The sequence below is a fragment of the Lacerta agilis genome, chromosome 17 (assembly GCF_009819535.1).
Source record: "Lacerta agilis isolate rLacAgi1 chromosome 17, rLacAgi1.pri, whole genome shotgun sequence".
NCBI lineage: Eukaryota > Metazoa > Chordata > Lepidosauria > Squamata > Lacertidae > Lacerta > Lacerta agilis.
This window is the reverse complement of record NC_046328.1, coordinates 10,267,184-10,291,454: the sequence shown is the minus strand read 5'-3', so window position 1 is coordinate 10,291,454 and position 24,271 is coordinate 10,267,184. Positions and strand designations below refer to the sequence as shown.

General features: G+C 41.9%; 1 protein-coding gene across 1 annotated transcript; it reads left to right on the top strand.

Moving 5' to 3' along the window:
* Positions 1 to 5,237: 5,237 nt before the first annotated feature.
* On the top strand, positions 5,238 to 23,910 carry PGAM5 (PGAM family member 5, mitochondrial serine/threonine protein phosphatase). Its single transcript, XM_033135745.1, is given in 8 exon segments — positions 5,238 to 5,286; positions 5,289 to 5,408; positions 5,411 to 5,519; positions 14,314 to 14,492; positions 15,718 to 15,843; positions 17,402 to 17,490; positions 18,146 to 18,279; positions 22,597 to 23,910. Coding segments are annotated over 8 exon segments (948 nt in total). The 5' UTR covers positions 5,238 to 5,246; the 3' UTR covers positions 22,748 to 23,910.
* Positions 23,911 to 24,271: the final 361 nt, after the last annotated feature.

The following is a 24,271-nucleotide window of genomic DNA, read 5'->3' as shown; positions in this document are numbered from 1 at the left end:
TTATAGTTTAGCCAGGTGCTGGCATGCCACGCCCTTCTATCAAGATAGAATAATTAATATACAGTGTTGGCATACCACACTTAATTAGCCAAGCTACAGAGCCCTCAATTGGCACGCCATATGGCTCTGTGGGCACCAAGTTGGGAAACACATGTTTAGGCAGAGCAGGAGAACAAAGGAATAGGTGGAAAAGTACTGGGGGATCATGAGGTGTTCAGCGGGAGGGGGTGAGTAAGTAAGAGGAGCACATACACAATGAAGATGTCATATGGGTCTAGCCAAAGGAGCAACTTCCATATTTGGTATTAGAAGGCACACCATACCTTATTTGGTACTTTGGAGTTCTCTCTGTATGTTAATTTTTAACCTAGCTGTGAGTTGTCAATAAAGGAGCCCCCCCCCCCCCCGAGAATGGATCGTGGTGGCCTTCCCTTCACATCATCCTGTTCATCGCGTCAGTTAATTTCCCACAATCAACAATATCTAATATTAGTTTTAATATCTAATATTTCATAACAACAGCTAGTGAATCTCTCTGTAAACTTATACATTTACAAGCTTTATTTCTAAAACCCAGAGGCGCCAGCTTGTGAAGTTATGTCATGCACGTGATGTCGGGAGAGTCAGTGGAGGGCTGCGCCCCTAAAAATATTGAGGGGACCCAAAAGGGCTTGGCCCCAAAAGCCAGCGCCCTTGCTAAAGCTAGAAGAACTGTGATATAGGAGATTAGTTCATGATGTACCAGCATCTCTTAAAGTTTGTGTTGCTAGTGTGTTTTAACCTTTTCTTAAACACTTTATACTTTGAAGTGAACTGAGCAGGCAAGGAGTTTTCTCAACCAAGAACTCTGTAAAAAAATTGACTACTGGAAAGCAGGGGCGAATCTACACTGGTTGGTGATAGTATTAAACATGTGTTATAAAAAGGTGACACCAGAGGGTGCTGTAGAGCAGCAAACCTTCGACAATGAGAAATTGCTTTGAGAGCTACTGTATATTACATTGTTGTTTTAACAGCATTTTTACAGATCTGTGTAGATTCAGCCCAGGAAAACTATGGTGTTCTGCTGGAAAACTCTGCTGGAGCTGTGCATGCTCCACTGATCACACTGGTCGAAGTGTGGTGTAGTAGCAACGACAGATGGTGGGCCTAAATTTAACAGGTTATGGCTCAACCGACTTCTACAAGTCTAACAAATATTGTATTCCAAGAGCGGTCACACTGTGTAAGGGCATTATATGGACAGTCTTATTATCAATCACTTTTGTAATGATTCCTACCACAGAATTTATCTTTAAAAAACCCCCACAAAACTACAGCTGCACATTGGGTCAGCATTTGCATTCAGCTATGAAAATTGCAAGATGTCAAGTTCAGATTCTTTTGCCCCAATGTGCAATGCTTTACATTTGCTTTCATTTCATCTTATTTGTTGTTTTAAGTGCCCTTTCACCTACTTTGGAAATAATATTTTGGGGCTATGTGTGATATACAGTATACACATAACATATAAACATGGCAGGTGAGGAGAAAGTACAGGATGGCGTTAATTGGCAATGAACTTCTAGAAGTACAGTCTGTGACCCTACAATTGAAATACTTTTCACAGCAGCAGTGATTGTCAACACAATCGTCTTAGCGTTTCTGGAGTGAACCTTTAAAACCCAAATAAGGCACAGAAACCTTTTTTTAGGCCTGTGGATTGTTGAGCAAGTGCTGTGGTTATCATCCTCTTAAGTCATTTCTCTGAGGGGAATAGGGGTTTCTCAACAACTCACAGCACCTTTAAGAAACTACAGTTCTCAAATCTTTCGGGGAAGCCATGACAATTTAAAGTGGTATGATACGAAAGCAGTGTCCCCAAAGCCTTGGAATTAATCGAACAATTTGGACGTGTAGCTGGCTTCAAATTAAACAAACAGAAAACCAAAGTTCTAAGTAAAAATATGAGTGCAGAACAGATACAAAGAATACAAGAAGGCACAGGCCTCAATTTTGTTAAAACTGTAAAATATCTAGGTATCAATCTCACAGCAAAAAATTTGAACCTGTACAAAGACAATTATGAAAAACTGTGGACAGAGATAAAGAAAGATTTGGAGATATGGACGAGATTGAAACTGTCGTTAATGGGAAGAATAGCTGCAATTAAAATGAATGTCCTACCAAGGATGCTGTTTCTATTCCAAGCCATACCAATTTTGGACAAATTGGACTGTTTTAAGACATGGCAAAAGGACCTATCGAAGTTTATATGGCAGGGCAAAAAGCCTAGAATTAAGTTTAAGATATTGACAGATTCCAAAGAGAGAGGAGGCTTTGCCCTGCCGGATTTAAGACTTTACTTTGAAGCAGCGGCCTTTTGTTGGTTGAAGGACTGGTTTAAACTAGAAAATGTAGATGTGTTGGACTTGGAAGGACACGATAATATGTTTGGTTGGCATGCATACCTTTGGTACGACAAAGCTAAAATCCACAGAACTTTTAAGAATCATATAGTTAGAAAATCTTTGTATCAGGTGTGGGCAAGATATAAAGACTTATTGGAGAGAAAGACTCCTAGATGGATCTCACCAGTGGAGGCCAAGGCCTATAAGAGACCGAATATGTCTGCAAGATGGTTACGATATATAGATATATTGCAGCAGGAAGGGGACTCATTTAAGCTGAAAAGCTATGACCAGGTCAAAAGCCAAGTCCCCGACTGGCTGCAATATCACCAAGTTCACGAAACATTTAAATTAGACAAGAAAATTGGTTTTCAAATGGAAAAATCAAAACTGGAAACAGAACTGATCGAATCGAACTCTAAAAACCTTTCCAAGATGTATAATTTGTTGCTAGAGTGGCATACGAAAGATGAACTGGTTAAATCGACAATGATAGATTGGGCAAAAGATGTGGGTCACAATATTATGATGGATGACTGGGAGAAATTGTGGCAGAAAGGTATTAATTTTACAGCATGTAATAGTTTAAGAGAAATGTAATGAAAATGATGTATAGATGGTATCTGACACCAGTTAAGATAGCTAAGATGAATTCTAATATGTCAGATGTGTGTTGGAAATGCAAGTCTTCGAAAGGTACCTTTTTTCATATGTGGTGGTCGTGTTCAGGGGTGAAGGCCTTCTGGGATAAGATTTATAATGAGCTTAAAAAGGTAATGAAAATTACCTTTAGTAAGAAACCAGAGGCCTTCCTTTGAGCATGACCAATGAAGAGATACCCAGCCAGGACAGAGTATTTTTTATGTATGCCACGACAGCGGCCAGAATTCTATTGGCAAGAACTTGGAAAGGTGAAGAGATTCCAACAGTGGAAGAATGGCAGATGAAGTTAATGGAATATATGGAACTCGCAGAACTGACCGCTAGAATCCGAGACCAGAGGGAGAGAAGGTGTCGCAGGACTGGAAAAAATTTAAGGATTATCTAGTTAAATCTGAGAAACTGAATATTTGAGCAGAACTAGGCAAAAGATCGGCTTTAGTATGCTAATGTTAGATAAGACTGCATAGAAGAAATTTTTTATGAAAGACTTAATTGTTAAAGAATATTCTAAGATATTGTGCTTAAGATATGATTTATATTGGATTAACTATATTTAAGAGTATTAAGAAATTTGGTGAAGGTTAAGGGAAAAAGATATAAAGCTACCCAAAACGTATATATGATTTTGAAGACAGTGGAGGGAACAGGGGAAGTCCCCTAGTAGAGAAGTTAGAAAATAGAAAAATACAAAGATAGGTGTTTATTAAGGTTGGTATGTTTTTTTCTTTTCCTGTTGATGTTGTTATTGTTTTCAATGTGTTTATGTGTTTATATATTGTGTGCTTATTGTGTTTATGTTTATGCTATGTTTTTTCTTTGTCTTATTGGAAAATAAAAAACCTTTAAAAAAAAAATAAAGTGGTATGATACTACCTTAAATGTACAGTCATACTTCAGGTTACGGCCGCTTCAGGTTGCACGATTTTGGGTTGCGCACCGAATTGCGTCACGTGCATATGCAGACACAGTGGCGCAGGTTGTGAACGCGGCGGGTTGCGAACATGCCTCCCGCACGGATTGCGTTTGCAACCCGACCGTCCACTATATAGTGCTGATAAAGCCTAGAGAGAGGATTTTATTATTTGAGGGTTTTTGTGTGTGATTTTTTAATATTAGTTTTGCACTAACCATGCAGATCCACACGCATTTAAATCACATTCAGTGTCTGTAATTATCTGTGTTACACAATTAAAGGAGAGGATTTCTCTCAAAGAATAGTGTGAACTGTAGTAGCTACGCATTGCAGCTGTGAGGGGACAAACAGTTGCCAAATATTTTCATGTTGTGTGCATTTGAAACACAAAGCGTGGATACATTAAGTGTGTTTTGATGTAATGTTTTAAACCTAACCTTGAGAAATGTCACCCAGAAAACTCCTGTTAGGAGGGGGAAAGATCAGGTGCAAATAACAACGCAAGCAAACACGCTGATATAAATTCTTCGGTAAGTAGCTGAATGCTAACTTTTTTTTTTTGATCAGTAGTTATTTTTATCTGCGAGCTGCCTCGAGTCCCCTCCGGGGGAAAAGGCGATGTATAAAAGAAATATAATTTCAACAAGTCAACTAGTATTTTACTGACTTCGGTTTCCCCACCACCACCACTACCCCTAGTCTTTTTCTCACAACTAAATTCGGTGTGTGTGTGTGTGTGTGTGTGTGTTGCTTTATTGTTTTTTTTTTCCTAATTAATTTTTCAAAGTGTATATTCACGTAAAACCTGTATTACGCTCTTCCCCCCCGCCCCATCTTCATTTTGTATGCGCACGCGAGGCGAGGCGTTTGTTTCGTTTTCCTTTATCCGATTAAAATAAATAAAAAGATTTGAGAACGAGTAATACCGGTATAACAGAATGAAAAAAAGGAACGCTCAAAAACAAGGGAGGTAAAGAGCGCGTGCGCGAGGAGGTTGGCTCCCCCCTCCCCACCAGTTTCCTTCAGAAACGCTTTTCTCCTCAGGGACGGAGTAGTCTTGTCCCACGCCGGGCGCCGTCGACGGCGGGAGTCAGCTTGCCTGCCTGCCTGCCCGCCTCGGCAGGGCGGCGCTGTGAAGGGGGCGTGTGACGCCGGCTGCCGGCTGCTGCCTTTTCCTCCTGCTCCTCCCTCTCCCTCAGTCCGCCTTTCCTTCTCCCGTCTTTAGGCTCGCGCGCTTTTTCTTCGTCGCCACCTGCCTCCTTAATTCCTTCATTCCTTCCATGGCGTTCAGGCGGGTCGTCGCGGTGGCCGCGGCCGCCGCTTGGGGTTGGCGGGAGGCTCTGTCTTCTTCTCTGCGGTGCCTCTCGGGAAGCAGCAGCAGCAGGTGGTGGGTAAAAGCTCCGGCGACGCCCCGGTTCCCCTACCTCCGTCCGCGGCTCCTCCGCGGGGCTGCTGCTTCTGTCTTCGCCGGCCAACTCGGCCTCCTGCCCCGCCACGGCGCCTGGCTGGCTGGAGAAGCCCAACTGCGGCTATTGGGACGACAACTGGGACAGGTAAAGAGAAGCATCTTCAGGCCTCTTTGCGGGCCGGCGAAAATCCCATTCCCCACCTCAGCCGCCCAAAAACACCTCCGCAAGGTAATAGGAGCAGGCCAAGATGCCCTGAGTTGGCAATCCTTCAAAAGCACAGGAGCAGGCCAGGCTGCTCTCTGTTGGCAACCCACTATCCCCCCCCCACAATGGACTTCACCATCGTATTTTAATCATTCGGTTGCTTTATTATTTATATAAAGTGCTTTTCCCTTCACCAGAAAAGAAAATGAAAGTGAAAAATGAAGCACTGACTTCCCGATTGTCGAAAGAGCTGCATCTCCAAACGATTTCGTGGGTTGGAGTGCAGTGTTGCTAAAGTTGGGGGTGGGGGAGAGAGAGAGACTTACACGGCCTTTGCTTTAAGGAGCTGCTGCCTCTTAATTACAGTGCATGTACTGTACAGTATTTGAGGGCATGGAGTGGGGGATAGATAATATGTTTTGCGTTTTAAGGTTCTGGTGTTTTAAGACAACGTGATACAGAAATACTTTGATAAATCAGAGTTGATGGTACAACTTGATTGACATTATTGTCGTTTAGTACAGTGCCAGGGATGACAGACCCTTCATCTTGTTAGTACAAAATATGGCGAAAATCCCCCTTGGGGAATAAGGGAGAGACTTTTGTGAGTTGAAACTTGAGAACTTAGTCAAAAAGTGGAACATAAATCTGCTGAAATAAGGATTCTAAAAAGTCATTTAGTCCATGTGTCTCAAAAAAGTCAGGTAAACGTCTCTGGGAAGCTGCAAAGCACAAAAGTAATTCATAACTCCTGGGAATGCTATCTGGGAACAAGTAGTTGTGGCTTAAGAGCCATTGTCTAATCCTAGTTGAAAGCCATCTAAGTTCCTCACTACCCCTACATCCTGTAGCAGTGTATTTCATAAATTATGTGTTGTGTAATCTTTATTATGGAGTTCTGGCATAAACAGATGCAGGGACTCTGCCCTGGCACAAATGAAGGCTATGTGGGGGTCTTTGTTTTGTATGAGCTAAGAGTCCAAATGAAAATAAATTGTTTAAATAGAATTTATCCATTTTGAATGGTGCTTAGTTGATGAAACGTGCATGTGAGTAAATGCAATTCTGCGGGAAAGATGTATGTTTTAAGTTAAGTGCCTGAACTTGTTGCAGTGGGTTTGGAGTGCAGTGTTGCTAAAGTTGGAGGTAGTGGAGAGATGGGAAATCAATCTCCTAATATAATACAACCCTTCCCTTCAGTACCTCTAATAATAAAGTACAATTTTTTAAATATCTGCAGCCTAATTAAAAAAGCACATTCTTAACCCTCACACTTTGAGTAACTTTACTGAATTGCAATCTTAGAATGATCTCCCTGTTTTTCCTGAAGAGTTACGATCTGTTCCCTACCACATTTGACTCCCTGCTTGCCATTCTTAACATTGATTATAAGGCCCATATTCTCACTGGGAGAGAATCCCAATCAATTCAGTGACTGCAGAATGTTAAAAATACCTCAAAAAACAAACTTGTATTTTTTTTACAAGCAGGCTTTTCTCCCATCTTTTCAGTGTTCAGTTATGGTTGTACATTCTAATTTGCATTAGCATTTGACTACAGCGCTGTGGTGTAAACCACTGAGCCTAGGGCTTTCCAATCGGAAGGTTGGCAGTTTGAATCCCTGCTCCCGTTACTCTGTCCCAGCTCCTGTCAACCTAGCAGATCGAAAGCACGTCAAAGTTGTTGTTGTTCAGTTCAGTCATGTCCAACTCTTCGTGACCCCATGGACCAGAGCACGCCAGGCACCCCTATCCTCCACTGCCTCCCGCAGTTTGGCCAAACTCATGCCAGTCGCTTCGAGAACACTGTCCAACCATCTCATCCTCTGTCGTCCCCTTCTCCTTGTGCCCTCCATCTTTCCCAACATCAGGGTCTTTTCGAGGGAGTCTTCTCTTCTCATGAGGTGGCCAAAGTATTGGAGCCTCAACTTCAGGATCTGTCCTTCCAGTGAGCACTCAGGGCTGATTTCTTAAAGGATGGATATGTTTTATCTTTTTGCAGTCCATGGGACTCTCAAGAGTCTCCTCCAGCACCATAATTCAAAAGCATCAATTCAAAGTGCAAGTAGATAAATAGTGCAAGTAGATAAACGTCAAAGTGCAAGTAGATAAATAGGTACTGCTCCGGTGGGAAGGTAAACAGCGTTTGCATGCGCTGCTCTGGTTTCACCAGAAGCGGCTTAGTCATGCTGGCCACATGATCCAGAAAAACTGTCCGCGGATGAATGTTGGCTCCCTCGGCCAGTAAAGCGAGATGAGCACCTCAACCCCAGAGTCGTTCGCGACTGGGCTTAACTGTCAGGGGTCCTTTACCTTTACCTTTTTTACAGCACTAAATGGCCGTTGTTTTTCCTTACTAACACCTTGAGTGATAAGAGGTTAATGTGATCCAGTGTATTTATTGCCAAACAATTATTCCATTGTATCTGGATACTCAGGGTGCCCAGAAACCTGATGGTCACTTGTACTCAGCGCTTGCTACCCCACCCACCTCTATCTAGCAAGAAGGTTTATATTTCAACTTATTTCTGCCACAGGTCAAGATTCATCCCTAGTTGTGGCTTGTATTGGCTTGGATGGCTTCTTACACAGCTTTTAACTACATGCAATGCTGAAATGTAAATGCTTCTGGTAACTCTTGTGAGATGTGGTTGCTGAACTTATATCTGAGAACCACGCTTGTACTTCTTGCCACTTCCCTATGTTCACCTTAAGAAATGTTGAGAAACTTAATAGGAGAAGTTGCATTGAGTCTACTGAGTTTATGAAAGCTTAATGTGAACAAACCCTAATGGATGTCTGGTATTTATGCTTCACCCTTGTTTGCTGAAGCACAGCTGTGCCTGGGGTGGAAAATGAAAATTGAGTATACCCAGCAATTTTCAGCAGGATGTGGATTCATTCTCTTAATATCCAAGGAGATTTAAATTGGTGATGAGTCAAAATTATGAATTCAGCACTCGCATTCTTAATAAACTAAAGTCTCTTTACCAAGCCACAACAATGCAAATATAATTCCCCACTTAACATATTTAGGTGGTTATGTTGACCCCTGGCAGTTTAGGCGAGTCTTCTACACCAGTATTGGATGTGAAAGGACATTTTAATAATTGGGGTTAGAGAACCTTTGGAGAATCTCAAAATAATAGAAAGTTTCCTGATGAGATCAGGTATAAGTCTATAAAATAATGTATTTGAAAAGTTGTCAGAATGCATCTTTTCTCTCATTCTGATTAGTTGACCCTTGTGGTCCCTTCCAATTTGAGAAGTTTTATGATTCTATGATTCTGTATCCGTATTAGTTACTTAAGCCATGGTGACTAAGAATTCCATGTAGGCAAGTAAGTGGTCTGCTTTAAGCACTGGTTGCAGAGGAAGGGATGCTCATCTTTCCCTTCTGTTCCTCCTTCACCAGCCTGTTTTGTAGAGGGCAGTTTTTCCTAGTCTGCTAAGAGGCTAGTATCCTGTGTTTCTATACTGTCTGTGGAAGAGAAGGCTTCCTTCATGTGTAGCCAGCATGGACATGCAGGCTAGTAAACATTTTTGCAGGCTAGCAATTTTTTGTGAAGTTTTTACAAGTCTTTACGAGACTGGGTTGCCATATTTATTGAGAAGCCATTTTTATTCTGAAACATCTGGAGAGTACCAGGGTAGGGAAGGCTGAGCTAGAGGGAAGTGCTAAGCTTATATTTTTATTTAATTCCTTCCCAGATGGTTCTATCTCTGGTTTAATAACACTAAATCTGAGCAAAAGTCCTCCCACCTCCTAATTTTATAATGGCTTGGCACCACTACACATTGCAGATGTGTGCACAAATAAATAAGAGGCTTATTACGGATATATCATTTGGTGACATCTGTTCGAACTTGGCTTATTCCCTTCCATGGCACAACACTGCAGTTTCTCAATTGTACCCCACCATGGAAAAAAACCACTTGTCTGTCTCACACTTCAAAGTCTATACTATCTAGCTTTTATTCAAAGTCGTTCTGAGAGCAGTAAATAGGTAAACTCGGAACAGGTGCACAATCATGTGTCAGCTCATATGCTAGAATTGTAAACTTTGGTATTAAAATTTTGCCTTGGCATGTTTGAATTTTTAGCATATTTAACTTTTATGCTGTGAACCACCCTGTGATCTTCAGATAAAGGACGGAATACAAATTTTATAAATAATATATCATAAATATTATTTGGGTCCCTGACAACTTTGCAGAGAAGTTCCTTGGACCAGTGTGATAGCAATGAACAATTAGTTATATTGCTTGCCAGGCCAATATTTTTGATTTTAAAACTTCAAGTTTTCTCAATTTTGTTAATATTAAAATTTTTTTAGAGCTCATCAAAATTAATTAGCCAGACCAATGGTCCATCTAATTCAATATTGTCAACACTGATAGGCAGGAATTCTTCAGGGTTTCAGACTTGGACCTCCCTCCCCCCACACTATTTGGAGATACTGGGGATTGAACCTGGGACCTCCTATATGCTTTACTGCTGAGCTATGGCCCTTCCCCAAAGCTGTGAAGGCCATACATCATATCTGTCTTCTACTTTGTATCTCATACCTGTTATCTCGTGGTTCTGCTTAAACTAAACTGATAAGTACTAAGATAACTTCTGTGCTGATTGGGACATAAGACTATCTGTAAATAAACTAAAGGAAAATATGTGGGGTGTGTACATTTCTGCCTTGTTTCTAACATCCAGACATTGGAATTGCATTAAGTGGTGCATGTATTTGCAGTTGTGCTACTGGTATCGTGGAAACAAAGTTGTTCCTATTCTAGCAACTTCCAAGTAGCATTTACAATTTCTTCCCTTAAAAAAAATCTGATTCAAACTGGGTCAAGCTAAATTGGGTTACTGGTAGTTTCTTAAGCACCAAATTGGGGTCTGAATCAAATATAGTGGTTGGTGCACACCCCTACAAAATATGTGAGAAGAGAAATATTTGGTGCTGCTATATTGCTATCAACAACCTCAGATATGCTGATGATACTACCTTGATGGCAGAAAGTGAGGAAGAATTGAAGAACCTTTTAATGAGGGTGAAAGAAGAGAGCGCAAAATATGGTCTGAAGCTCAACATCAAAAAAACTAAGATCATGGCCACTGGTCCCATCACCTCCTGGCAAATAGAAGGGGAAGAAATGGAGGCAGTGAGAGATTTCACTTTCTTGGGTTCCATGATCACTGCAGATGGTGACAGCAGTCACAAAATCAGAAGACGCCTGCTTCTTGGGAGAAAAGCAATGACAAACCTAGACAGCATCTTAAAAAGCAAAGACATCACCTTGCCGACAAAGGTCCGTATAGTTAAAGCTATGGTTTTCCCAGTAGTAATGTACGGAAGTGAGAGCTGGACCATAAAGAAGGCTGATCGCCGTAGAATTGATGCTTTTGAATTATGGTGCTGGAGGAGACTCTTGAGAGTCCCGTGGACTGCAAGAAGATCAAACCTATCCATTCTCAAAGAAATCAGCCCTGAGTACTCACTAGAAGGACAGATCCTGAAGTTGAGGCTCCAGTACTTTGGCCACCTCATGAGAAGAGAAGAATCCCTAGAAAAGACCCTGATGTTGGGAAAAATGGAGGGCACAAGGAGAAGGGGACGACAGAGGATGAGATGGTTGGACAGTGTTCTTGAAGCTACTAACATGAGTTTGGCCAAACTGCGAGAGGCAGTGAAGGATAGGCGTGCGTTGCGTACTCTGGTCCATGGGGTCACGAAGAGTCGGACACGACTGAACGACTGAACAACAACAACAACGAAAATATTGCTGTTGCGAAACATATTAATAGCGGGATTTGACATCTTTCCACAGGGCCTGCAAGATGGAGCTGTTCCGCCTGGCCTTTGGGTTAGACTCAGTCTGACCCTTATGTTTCCCTCCCCTTATGGTTTTGATCTATGGGCTACTACTAAAATGAGGGGACACGAGTGGTGCTGTGGGTTAAACCACAGAACCTAAGGCTTGCTGATCAGAAGGTCGGCGGTTCAAATCCACGCGACGGGGTGAGCTCTCGTTGCTCGGTCCCAGCTCATGCCAACCTGGCAGTTTGAAAACACGTCAAAGTGCAAGTAGATAAATAGGTACCGCTCCGGCGGGAAAGGTAAACGGCGTTTCCGTGTGCTGCTCTGGTTTGCCAGAAGCGGCTTCGTCATGCTGGCCACATGACCTGGAAGCTGTATGCCGGCTCCCTCAGCCAATAAAGCGAGCTGAGCGCCGCAACCCCAGAGTTGTCCGCGACTGGACCTAATGGTCAGGGGTACCTTTACCTTTACCTTTACTAAAATGAGGATGCATTTTAAATTGTATTTTACCCCGTATTTAATTAACTGTTTTTTCTTTCTTGTAATTTTATTGGTGTTAGCAGCCCTGAGCCCGGTTCTGGCCGGGGAGGGCGGGGTATAAATAAAAATGTATTATTATTATTATTATTAGTAGTAGTAGTAGTAGTATTGTTATAAACATCATCAAAATGATGTTTCAATATTTAATGTGTTCTGTGTGATAGGGCTGTCTTATATAGACTTCCTTTTGTGCTAGTCCACTTTGTCTTCCAGAAGTTAAAACAACTCTGACTCTTCTATAATACAGTATTCCAAAACTTAAAAAACAACACACTATTGATTACAGTTGGGATTCAGGCCTCATCATGGGACTGAAACTGCTTTGGTTGCACTGTTCGATGATCTCCGGCGGGCTAGGGACAAAGGTGAGAGCTGTTTCCTAGTTCTGCTGGATCTCTCAGTGGCTTTTGATACTATCGACCATAACATCCTTCTGGACCGTCTAGAGGGGCTGGGAGCTGGGGCACTGTTATACAGTGGTTCCACTCCTTCCTCTTGGGCCATGTTCAGAAAGTGGTGGGGGGGGGATGAGTGTTCAGACCCCTGGGCTTTCACTTGTGGGGTGCCTCAGGGTTCTGTCCTCTCCCCCATGCTTTTCAACATCTACATGCAGCCGCTGGGAGAGATCATCAGGGGGTTTGGGCTGGGTGTTCATCAGTATGCGGATGATACCAGCTCTACCTCTCTTTCAAATCAGAACCAGTGAAGGCGGTGAAGGTCCTGTGTGAGTGTCTGGAAGGAGTTGGAGGATGGTGGCTAACAGATTGAGGTTGAATCCTGACAAGAGAGAAGTACTGTTTTGGGGGGACAAGAGGAGGGCAAGTGTGGAGGACTCCCTGGTCCTGAATGGGGTAACTGTGCCCCTGAAGGACCAAGGGCACAGCCTGGGAGTCATCTGGTATGCAGGCTGAGACACTATCTGCCCGTGGACTGTCTCACCAGAGTGTTGCATGCTCTGGTTATCTCGCTTGGACTACTGCAATGCGCTCTATGTGGGCTACCTTTGAAGGTGATCCGGGAAACTACAACTAATCCAGAATGCGGCAGCTAGACTGGTGACTGGGAGCAGCCGCCGAGACCGCATAACACCAACACCGGTCTTGAAAGACCTACATTGGCTCCAGGACATTTCCAGGCACAATTCAAAGTGTTGGTGCTGACCTTTAAAGCCCTAAACCGTCTTGGTCCAGTATACCTGAAGGAGCGTCTCCACCCCCATCGTTCTACCCGGACACTGAGGTCCAGCACGAGGGCTTCTGGCGGTCCCTCACTGCGAGAAGTGAAGTTACAGGGAACCAGGCAGAGGGCCTTCTCAGTGGTGGCACCCGCCTTGTGGAACGCCCTCCCACCAGATGTCTAAGAGAACAACAACTACCAGACTTTTAGAAGGACATCTGAAGGCAGCCCTGTTTAGGGAAGCTTTTAATGTTTGATGGATTACTGTATTTTAATATTTTGTTGGAAGCTGCCCCAGAGTGGCTGTGGAGTCCAGCCAGATGTGCGGGGTATGAATAAATTATTATTATTATTATTATTATTATTATTATTATTGGCGGATATTTACTGCCAATAATTTCCCCTTTCATTGCTTACGCCGAGACAGCTGTGAGAAATCAGACATGCCTAAGGGAAAGAATGGGGAAATGTTCCAGATGGATGATGGGAAAACCTACAATCTTCTACCCTCTTGGCAGAAAAGATCCAAAGATATTGGCTGAACTGGTGCATTAATGTACGGTGAAAATACAGTGATTAATAATTTCAGACACTGGAATGAAACTGAGAAACTTCAAATGGCTGCTTTGAGATGTGTCTTGGTATAGGGCTGATTCATGTACTAATGCAGTGGTTCCCAAATCCCTACCCACCACAGACCAACTTAACAATTAATAAACAATTCCTTCCAGTAGCACTTAGAGACCGACTAAGTTGTTCTTGGTATGAGCTTTCGTGTGCATGCACACTTCAAGAACAAACTTAGTTGGTCTCTAAGGTGCTACTGGAAGGAATTTTTTATTTTATTTTGTTTGACTATGGCAGACCAACACAGCTGCCTACCTGTCACTTAAAATTGCTGAGGGATCTTGGCAGACCACTTAATAATTATCTGCCTGCTTGTTGTAGTGCACTGTGCTTAGATGCTTATGTATTTTTACGCACACTATTGCAGACTCATGCCTCAGTTCTTTTAGTATGTCTATCTTAACATAGAGCTCTATGTATGTTGTTGGACTCCCCATTCCCACTGGCCCTAGCCAGCATGACCATGGTCAGGAATTATGGGGCATTGTATTCAGACATCTGGTGAGCACTATGTGGCTACCTCTGCCCCACTGTTTATTGATACAGAAAGATAAACTTCAAAATGATTTTCAGGAGAGAACCACTGGCTCATTAGAACCTGAAAAAGAAAAATGAAGAGACTGGGGAAGAGGAGGACTCGTCTCGTCTAGCCCACTACAAAGCAAAAGCTACAAGACACATATTCCTCATACGCCATTCTCAGTACAACACAGATGGGAACAGTGATAAAGAGAGAATTCTGACCAAGCTTGGTATGTATGACTGGCCCTTTCATACCTCACAGCTGGGGGAGAAGCAAACTTGCCTGTTTATTTTCTGATTTGATTGCCTCTCATTAAAATGTGTAGTAGGGAAACTATTCAGTCACCCTTAGTACTTCGTGGCAGAGACCAGAGTGTTGTTTCTTAACAGGTAGATTATTTCCATTGTGAATTGGCATTTAGGCATTACAAACTTTTGTTGGTCAGCTGTGTAAATAAATAGTTGCAGTAGCTGTGTCATTTCATCCCAAGTCTGTTGCCCAGCCTTTCTGCCCCGGTGCCTTCTCTGCAATGCTGGAAGAGCAATATTTGGCCTAGTTTGCTGTTGCAGTAAGGAGCACAGCCATGGGGGAGCTGGACACATGATTTCTTTCCCTGTTCTCCAATATGACTGGCTTTTCTGATGCACAGGAAAACTTTATATTGCAGCATTTCTCTGTAGGTTCAATTGGTCTTGCCTATTAATCAAATCACTAAGTCTGGTGGTTTTCAAATCCCTCTTTACCTTGCTTCTCATCCTTTTGCTCTTATTTGCCCATGGCCTGTACTTGACCACCCTAATCCGTGTGAAGGTTTCCTACTCTTTGAGAAGATCCCACCCTTGCTTATTGGTATGCTTTGAACTGCCTCCCAGATACCTGTATGTTCCCCCCCCCTCTTCAAATCTCTCTTCAAAGCCATCCTTTTCCGTATAGGCTTTGGCTCAGCACCCTAGTTCCCATCCCTTAGCAACTATTCCTGTTGCCAAGGCTAAGCATATGTAACTGAAACAAATACATATATTTTCTTTACACTTGCCTATGCTTCCCTTCCCTTCTACTTATTTATCCTCTGTTGAATTTTAGATTATAATTTTGTACTGCTATAAAGCATCATACATATATATTTTATAATACACACACACACACACACACACCACACCACACCAACACAGTATATTAAATAGTTCTACAAATGATGCAACCTTCTTCCTGATTAAACAAACCCTTGATTAGCAAGGAGGCCCATTTGGAATTCTGCTTGTACTTCTACATATTCAAAATTCCTTGTATCTGTTTTGATGAAGATACAAGTAGAAAGAACAGCAGTGGCAATAACTCCCTGTTTGTGTATCATTGTGCTGGGACAAAAGGTCTACATAGTGTACCTATTTCTACACCCCCCCTGAATGTGTCAAAGAGACACATTGCAATTTATACATCGCCTTAATTTTCAGGTCGTGAACAAGCTGAGTTGACAGGGCAAAGGCTTGCAAGCTTGGGACTGAAATTTGATAAAATTGTCCATTCTTCTATGACCAGAGCAACTGAAACAACCAACATCATCAGCAAGCATCTTCCTGGTGAGTGAATTCTCTTGTTGAATCATGAAACATAATTTGTTCTAAATAGACTGTGTGGCTTTAATAAACACAGAGTGGGCCATGCAGACTAAGCTGGGTGCATTCTTGAATCAAGCATTGACATATGGTGCCTGATTAAGCCCTTGCATAGGCATTTTAGATGGGGAATTTTAGTTGGAATTGTTTTTTTTGTTCCTAAGTTTTATGTCTTCAGTCTGCTTTTATGTAATTAAAAAAACAAAACACCACATTTGTATGTTACGTGAATTGTTTGCCTGCCCTGGAATATTCTGATGAAGGCCTGTTAAATGTTTTTGATAAACACCTCCTATGTATTCCTAATATATTTACTGTTTATTAATTTTAATTGTGTGAGAACCAATATTGACTGAAAAGTGGGAAATGACACATAGTGATACGTTTAAGAGAACATTAGTACATAGAATAATAGAATCATAGAATTGTACTGTTGGAAGGGACCACAAGGGCCATCTAGTGCAACCATGCAATGCGGAATCTTTTGGTCAACATGGGGCTTGAACACACGACCCTGAAATTAAGTCTTATGCTCTACCGACTGAAGTACCAAGGTGTTGCTGCAGAGGTTTGCCGAAATTCTTTCCTCTATGTTAGTGGTGGGGATACACTCTTATCCCCCATGTCTGGATGTTTTGAGATAAGAGCGCAGGTGCACTGGGTTACCATAGCAACAGAGCAAGCTGAAGTGTATGACTTGCTGATTCGTTCACCCTTCCATTGGTTCAGGAGATATGCCTACGAGTAGAGACGGGTATAATAGTCACTGGGGCATTGCTTTCATTATGTGATGCCTTGTCTGGTCCTCTTCTGATGTTGCGGCTGTCCTGATAGTGTCCTGTTTGCTGTCAGGGTCTGACTGAATCTGTGAGAGTTGGGGGAAGAGGTGGTGGGTATTACACAGCAGCGTTAGCTAGCATGGTGATAGTGTTTGTGGGTCTGTATATTTACGTCAAGTACCAGAATAACTTTACATAGTAGGTGGTAGTGCTTAGCTTTGTCTTGTGTCTGGAGACAATAAACTCTTTGTTACTTTGAACTGAGTGGGAGGCGTTTTTCCCTTAACTTGGAATTCTAGAAGAAACTGGCTGCTGGGAGCAGGAAATCTCTGAAGACTGCTGGCGGCTGCACATACTCTGCTGATACATCACACTGGTTGAGATGTGAACTACCAATTGACTTCCACAAGTCACCAACAAGACCCTTTCTCTTAATCTCTGTCTCTGAAGAAGTGTGCATGCACACGAAAGCTCATACCAAGAACAAACTTAGTAGTCTCTAAGGTGCTACCGGAAGGATTTTTTTCTTTGACTTGTACAAGGAGTACATTCTAGCACAAAACCTTCAGGCCATGCACTATTCTTCCTTGCTTGTCATAACACGAGTTTACAACCAGGGTATTAAAAGATTTGCAGCACCTTTGATATGCTAACTTAGTTTGTATAGATGCAAATCTAGAGTTTAATGAGATGGCTCTGGAGAGAAGGCTCTGAAATGCATGTCTTCATTTTTCTTCCCCCAGGGGTGAAGAAATCGAGCACTGACCTTCTGCGTGAAGGAGCTCCAATTGAACCAAATCCTCCTAGCTCCCACTGGAAGCCAGAAGCTGTGGTAAGATTTTTGTATAAGCAATTGCCTTAATGTTGTGTAACCTTTGGCTTCACTTATAGCAATGTAGACCAGTTTCCTCAGGTTTTTCTTCTGTCTGCTAATCCACCCAAAGTGGCACATGCTGATTAACAGAATATTTTATTAAACAAGAATATTTTCATCCAACAGCAAAAGAAATTAACATTTCAGTATATCACTAGGGAGAGAACTCTAAAGAATGGGAGCTACAGCAGCAAGGTCCTACCTTTTTTCTTTAATCATTCTGAACTCGGTGAATGAGGAAACACAGAACAAAGCCCAACTTAATGACCTAATAAACAGGATGATGCACAGTTAGTAGCACCTCCTATAAGTTATCCAGTGTGCAGGCCACGTAGAGTTTAAAAGGCAAGACCCAGCACACTGAGTGGGTCCAGAAGAGGTATGTTCTGTGCAGTCCATTCTATTGATAAAATGGGGTTCAGATGGTGGAGAAAAATAATAGCCTTCAGTAGGGCAGTAATCCCAGCAGGTCATTGAGGTTGGATAATGACCCATGTATCTTGATCAGAAATGTCAAAATCCTTTTCTGTAGCCAACACTGATTGTAAATTAAAGATGAAAAGCTTGTGCATGTTTAAATATATACATCAATAACCAATTATCTGCCTTTTAGCAGTATTACGAAGATGGGGCTCGGATTGAAGCTGCCTTCCGAAACTACATTCATAGGGCTGATGTAAAGCAGGAAGAGGATAGCTATGAAATCTACGTCTGTCATGCCAATGTCATTCGTTACATAGTTTGCAGGTAACTATGGCATTGAAACAAACTGGTGGCTATGGGAAACCTTCTGAAATAGTTTAGATTGGCCAAAACAGTAATGTGTTAACCCTTAACTAAAGCAATCAAATGCATTTAGCGGTTCTGAGTTATTTGGAGAGGCTGTGTGCACAGTAAAATGAGCAGCTGTCCAGAGAGCATATGACTGCCAGATTAACTTGAAGCTTTGCTCTAATCTCTATTTTTGAGTAGGGGATTTTAAAACAAATAGACCTTCCATACTAAACGTATTATGAAATTTAGAAATGGAAAAATGAGAAGGCAGCTTATGTATTGCTCTGCTTGCAGAACTTCCAAATCCTGGAACAAAGTTTGTGTTAGCAAAACAAATTATTACTTAAATCCAAAGTAACTATCTAGCAGGTCTTCTGCCCCCGAGCTGTGAAACTGGATTTCCCTTCTGGTATCAAATAAATGCTTTGAGAGATGTACAGTTGTCCCTCATGTTATATCCTACTCAACTCCACCATTTTTGATTGCATCTTCTAAGACAGTGTATGTAACCTTGGTTTCTTTGAACTGTGCTGAAGACCTATTTGGGTTGAAATAAAGAGATGCTGAATTTAGTTATGTGCTTCTGTTTTGGAAGTGCAGCATGAGAACAGAGCATACAGCCTTAAGCATCCATAACTAAAGTGCACTTAGCTTGCACTGGATATTTGGGCTTTAGTGCTGAAGTTTGAGCTCTCTGGAATCAATTACAGTCGTACCTTGGTTTTTGAACAGAATGCATTCCAGAAGTCCGTTTGACTTCCAAAATGTTTGGATACCAAGGTGTGGCTTCCGATTGGCTGCAGGGGCGTCCTGCAGCCAATTGGAAGCTGCAGAAGCCACACCATAGGTTCGGCTTCCAAGGCAAAGTTCACAAACTGGAACACCTACTTCCGGGTTTGCAGTGTTCGAGTTCCAAGTTGTTCATGAACTAAGCTGTTCGAAAACCAAGGTACCACTGTACCATCCAAACTCAAGATGTTTAGGTTAAGGTTACCAGACGTCCCCATTTCCCAGGGACAGTCCCCGGATTTACAAATCAGTCCCCTGACAAAATCCATCTGTTTAGTAGGAAGTTGAAAAGTGTCCCCGGATTCATTGAAAAAAATCTGGTAAACTTCGTTTAGGTGCCTACTGAAGAAATTTCTGTTTAAGAAGGATTTGGCCCAGGTTGTGACCCAGTCATGTATGGAATATCAATATTTTATATCTGAAAAGGTAGTTTTGTTGCTTTTTTTCGTAGGGATGACTATTGTTTTTAGAGCTTGTTGAATTTATTTTTAGAGATTGTTTTTATCTTGTACACCACCTTGAGGGCTTTATGCTGTGAAGCAATTAATTATTCACAGGTTCCATTGGGGGTGGTGTGTGCTCAGAATTGGTTTGCTATCCAGGAGGACTGGTTGAAAATGTGTGCAGTGGTAGTTTTCTGGGAGGCTTAAACATTTCTGGGAGACATTGAGCCCAGTATGCCATCCATATATTAGAGGAATTGAACATTATGAACTCAGAAAGTTGAGTACCGGTATGTTTAGAGTTGCTTTGTTTGTGTAGGCAAGAAACATTAGGTAGGAATAGCTAATATGAGATCAAATATTCCATCACAGCTCAGCTGTTTTGAGCTGGACTATCGTGTTGCAAGCCTCATGCACCCATCTGCATTTGTTTAACAGTGTACTGCAAACAAGTAAGAAATGAGCTGGCAGTCAACATTGCAAAAGCAAATGAGACCTGAAATTTCAAGTTGATAAGATCACTTTTTTTCTGGATAGGGATCTGCCTTAAGGAATGTCATATCATGTAGTGCAAGCATGATAAGAGGCTGACCCTGTTCCAACAACCTTCCACATTGAAACGTGACTATTGCCACATAGAGAGGTTAAAAGCCTTCTTAGCTGCATGTTAAAACCTAGGGTGTCTGCTGACCTTTTGCTGGATTACAACCTCTTGTGTAGCTTCCCTTTAATATTTAATATCCTGTCTATATTAGTACACATCTGTTACATTACATTTCTAATAGAGGGTGACATGTGTGTTTACGCTGGCTAACTAGATTAACAGTGCAAGTCATAACAGGTAGTTTATGTGTGAACCATATTTCAGCGTATGTAAAAACAGATGGTACGTTAAGCTCTTTGTATGGTTTCAGAGTTGTACTGATGTCTTTCTGCTGAACTTCTAACTATAAAGCTATGCCAACATCTGTTCATTTTTTGAAAGAGTGATTTGTACTTGAAACCATTGTAGTAACTGACTCTTGCCAAAGATGGATACAGTTGTTGGACTTGAGGCAAGGTGGTTGAGTATTACACTAACTTAAAAGAACAGTTTACTTTAGTTTCTGGGACTACTGTTCAACTTAATGTATCTCTTTGGAATTCAGGTCAAAGGAAAGATCATGCAGGTCTGCCTCCTTCCTCAAAATTGGACACACTCATTTAAGTATTTATAGCCTGTACATCTTGAAGCAATGAACCTTTTGTCTTCCCCCCTCCCACATTTCACCATTCATATAATCCCAAATGTTTGTTTTAATTTTGAAATTCAACAAATGTTACATGGGCACAATGAAATTCCATTTTTTTACATTTCTGAAATTACATATTGGTCTATGGTGGGACTTTTCTCCTGTGCACATAACCACCTCTCTCTTTTTATATTGTTGCACATAAGAAGGCTTGCTACATTGTAACTTTTTTGTTTGTCCTAATGTATTGCCTGGTCAGTTGTTGTTTTTTAGATAAATGTAATGGATACAGACTTTATCATTGTGTTACAAGAAGACTAGATAACTTTACATCTTCTTTCGTCTGGCCTTTCATTGCAAAATCACAAATTATTTCCCAAGAGTATATTTTTCTTCCACGTTTACAATTAATAGGCAAAATAGCTTAGCCTGTCTTCTTACTGTGTGTGCTACGTATTTCCTTGAATGTATTGGGCCTCTAAACCCAAGTAGGATTTTATTAATTGTTGGAAACCACAGGACAGGGGAGAGTTCTTGTGCTCAGATCCTGCTTGCATTTCCCACAGGCATCTGGTTGGCCACTGTGAGAACAGGACACTGGTCTAGGTGAGCCATTGGCCTGATCTAGCAGACTCTTACGTTCTTACGCTATCTCTGAGATCAGTTCCACTGATGCTCATGGTGATTTGTTATTTCCATCAGCTGTCTCTTCTTCCTACCTGGAAGTGATAATCTCATACAATGCAAGAGCCAAACGGTCCTTTTGCTTGGAATAAATTTGCCTTATGAATTGGGGTTGAGTCACTAGATCAGGCTTCCCCAAACCATAGCTGTCAACCTTTCCCTTTTTTGTGGTAAAGGCTCTCCCCCCCCTTTATTATCGCATTGGGAAACAGCAGGGAGGGTTGACAGCTATGCAGGCCCTCCAGATGTTTTTGGCCTACAACTCTCATGATCCCTAGCTAGCAGGACCAGTGGTCAGGGATGATGGGAATTGTAGTCTCAAAACATCTGGAGGGCAGAGTTTGAGGATGTTGAGGGTGGGTGAACCAACCTTGGAGATGAGGGATAGGCAAGCTGGCTTCACCTCTTTGTGTGATGCCTCTGGAAACCTATCTATGGGTTTGCTGGGTGAAGTTTAAAATCCCTCAGTAGGCCTAAAAATGAAAATGAAAAATATCAAGTTGGCCCTGGCTGCTTATTAGGATGCCCCTCATAGCCACTGGGAGCCTCAGGTTGAAGTTGGGACCCTTGATACTGAAGTGTAGTTCAGTGGATGGCCTTATGCTTTGGATGGCCTTGTGCTCTGTACTGGAGAATCCCAGGATGTGCAGAGCAGGTTGCATTAATTTGCCTCTTATAGGAATCTCATTCCCACTTAAAGTACTATGGTGAATTGTAGGAATGTTAATCAGTTTTGGATAATTCCTGAGGCAAAGCAAGGTTCCCTGGAGGGAATTTTTAGCTTGTTAAGAGTAAGGTGGGATCTGTACAAGGCAGCACATGTTGAATCAGGGACATCAGCAAGTTAGCCATCAAAAGCAAGTGGCAGGCAGATGTTTGCCGAAAGTGAAAGTAATATCTCTAAGCTTACTGTAATGCAAAGTGTGTGGAGTGGAAGCAAGAGGGCAGAAGGAGGGCTGATTACAGGTTTGTAATCAGAAGGATTTTACTGTGTTTGCAATGTAATTTATTTCTGTAAAAAGTTTTTTTTTTTTTTAAAAAAAACCCACTTTTTAATTTCTCAGTTGCAAAGGGTAGGAGAGTTTCTGTTCTGAAAACTCATTTCAAAATGTTGAAGTAACTGCTTTCCTTTTCTTTTTCAGAGCTTTACAATTTCCTCCCGAAGGTTGGCTTCGGATATCCCTCAACAATGGCAGCATCACCCACCTGGTCATCCGCCCTAGTGGCAAAGTGGCGCTTCGATTGCTCGGTGACACAGGCTTTATGCCTCCTGAGAAAATCACACGCAGCTGAGTGGGCCTTTTCTGGCACTGCTGGTGCCGCTGTGGTGTACAAGGTTATGGCTTGGTAGGAAATTGCGTTTCACAGTGTACTCAGTGAATGCCTACTCTTTCTCCCACTTCATTTATCTGTAAATAGAAGGGCTGTTCAGCATTGCTGTGTTCATGGTGCATTTGGCACATTCCACAAAGTACTTCTGCAGTACAGTCTCCTGTACTATTAAAATGAATGGAGACTTCACAGCAGTACTTAATGAATGAACCTAAAACCAGAGAATCTACATACTTAACTCATGTGAGGGTGCCACTTGCCTGGCTGCAACAGGAAAGGTTCCCAGGCTTCTTACCAAAGTATATTGCTGTGTGTAGAGATGATTCCCTCCCTCTCTTCTGTGGAAAGAGGTTACAGAAATACCACAGGTTTAGAAAGCAATTCTTTGCATTGGTAATCGGCAAAATTATTTTTGCTAGATCAGCAAGAGTTGGGGGCAGAGCGGTTTCAGCAACTGCAATTGTGGCTGAATTTTCATAATTTAATAATTTTGCTCCCTTACATGTCTGTGTTGCTTTAGAGCAAAGGTTGGAAACTGAAAATGTGCAAAAGGCATGTATTAGAGGGTGTCTCCCTGCCATACACACCTGTTGACGGGAACAAGAGTAGAATATGATGCTGCAATGGCTGCTTGAACAGCCCTTCTCACGATGGTATCCAAGGTGAAGAGAGACTTTCTAAAAGGAGACTGGATTTGATTCTTCTTGCCCTTCCATACCACATAAGATTGTTCTTGTATGAAAATGGAGTTTTCTCATTTGCTTTACAAATGCCCCTTTCACACAATTAGTGTAAAAGTATAAATTGAACCACTGGACTTATTAGCAGTAGTTATGGTTACATGTAATTTGTCATTATTCCCATTGAGGTAAAGCACACCTGGACACGGGTGCTAAAATAAATTTAGACGTGAGCCTCATCCTTACCACCCACAAGAGCATAGCCTGCACTATTTCTTCAGCATGCTTAGTTGTCTTATTTTATAATGTATCAAAACTACTTTTTGAAATGGAATCTGCTGTTGGTGAAATGCTACCTGGAAAAAGGTGGTGGTCTGTCTTTCAATCAATGCAAACAAAGTTATCTTTGTAATATATCTGCAAATAGTTTTTTATTAACTTTCACGAGGCTTCCTTGAAATCAAGAGTTGCTAAAATAGCAGTGGTTATTTTCTCTTCAGGTAAATAATGCTCCAACAATTGACCTCTTAGCATTTATAGACTGGTTTTTAGTCTGTTTATGGTGCTGCATGTACATGATTTTGCTAATGGAGTAAGTTCTAAGTGTGTGTGGTACATCTGAAGGTGTGAAACTCATGAGCTGGTGCCAAGCCCTGAATTTAGAGTCCCTTTCAGTGCAGCCATGGGAAGGGAAGTGGTGACAGCACCGATGGAGCATGCCCACGGGGAGCTGTATGGCGATCCTTGCACACCCATGGCTGCCGCTGCCTGACTGTGGATCCTCTTGTCCTGGGCACTGCTGCTG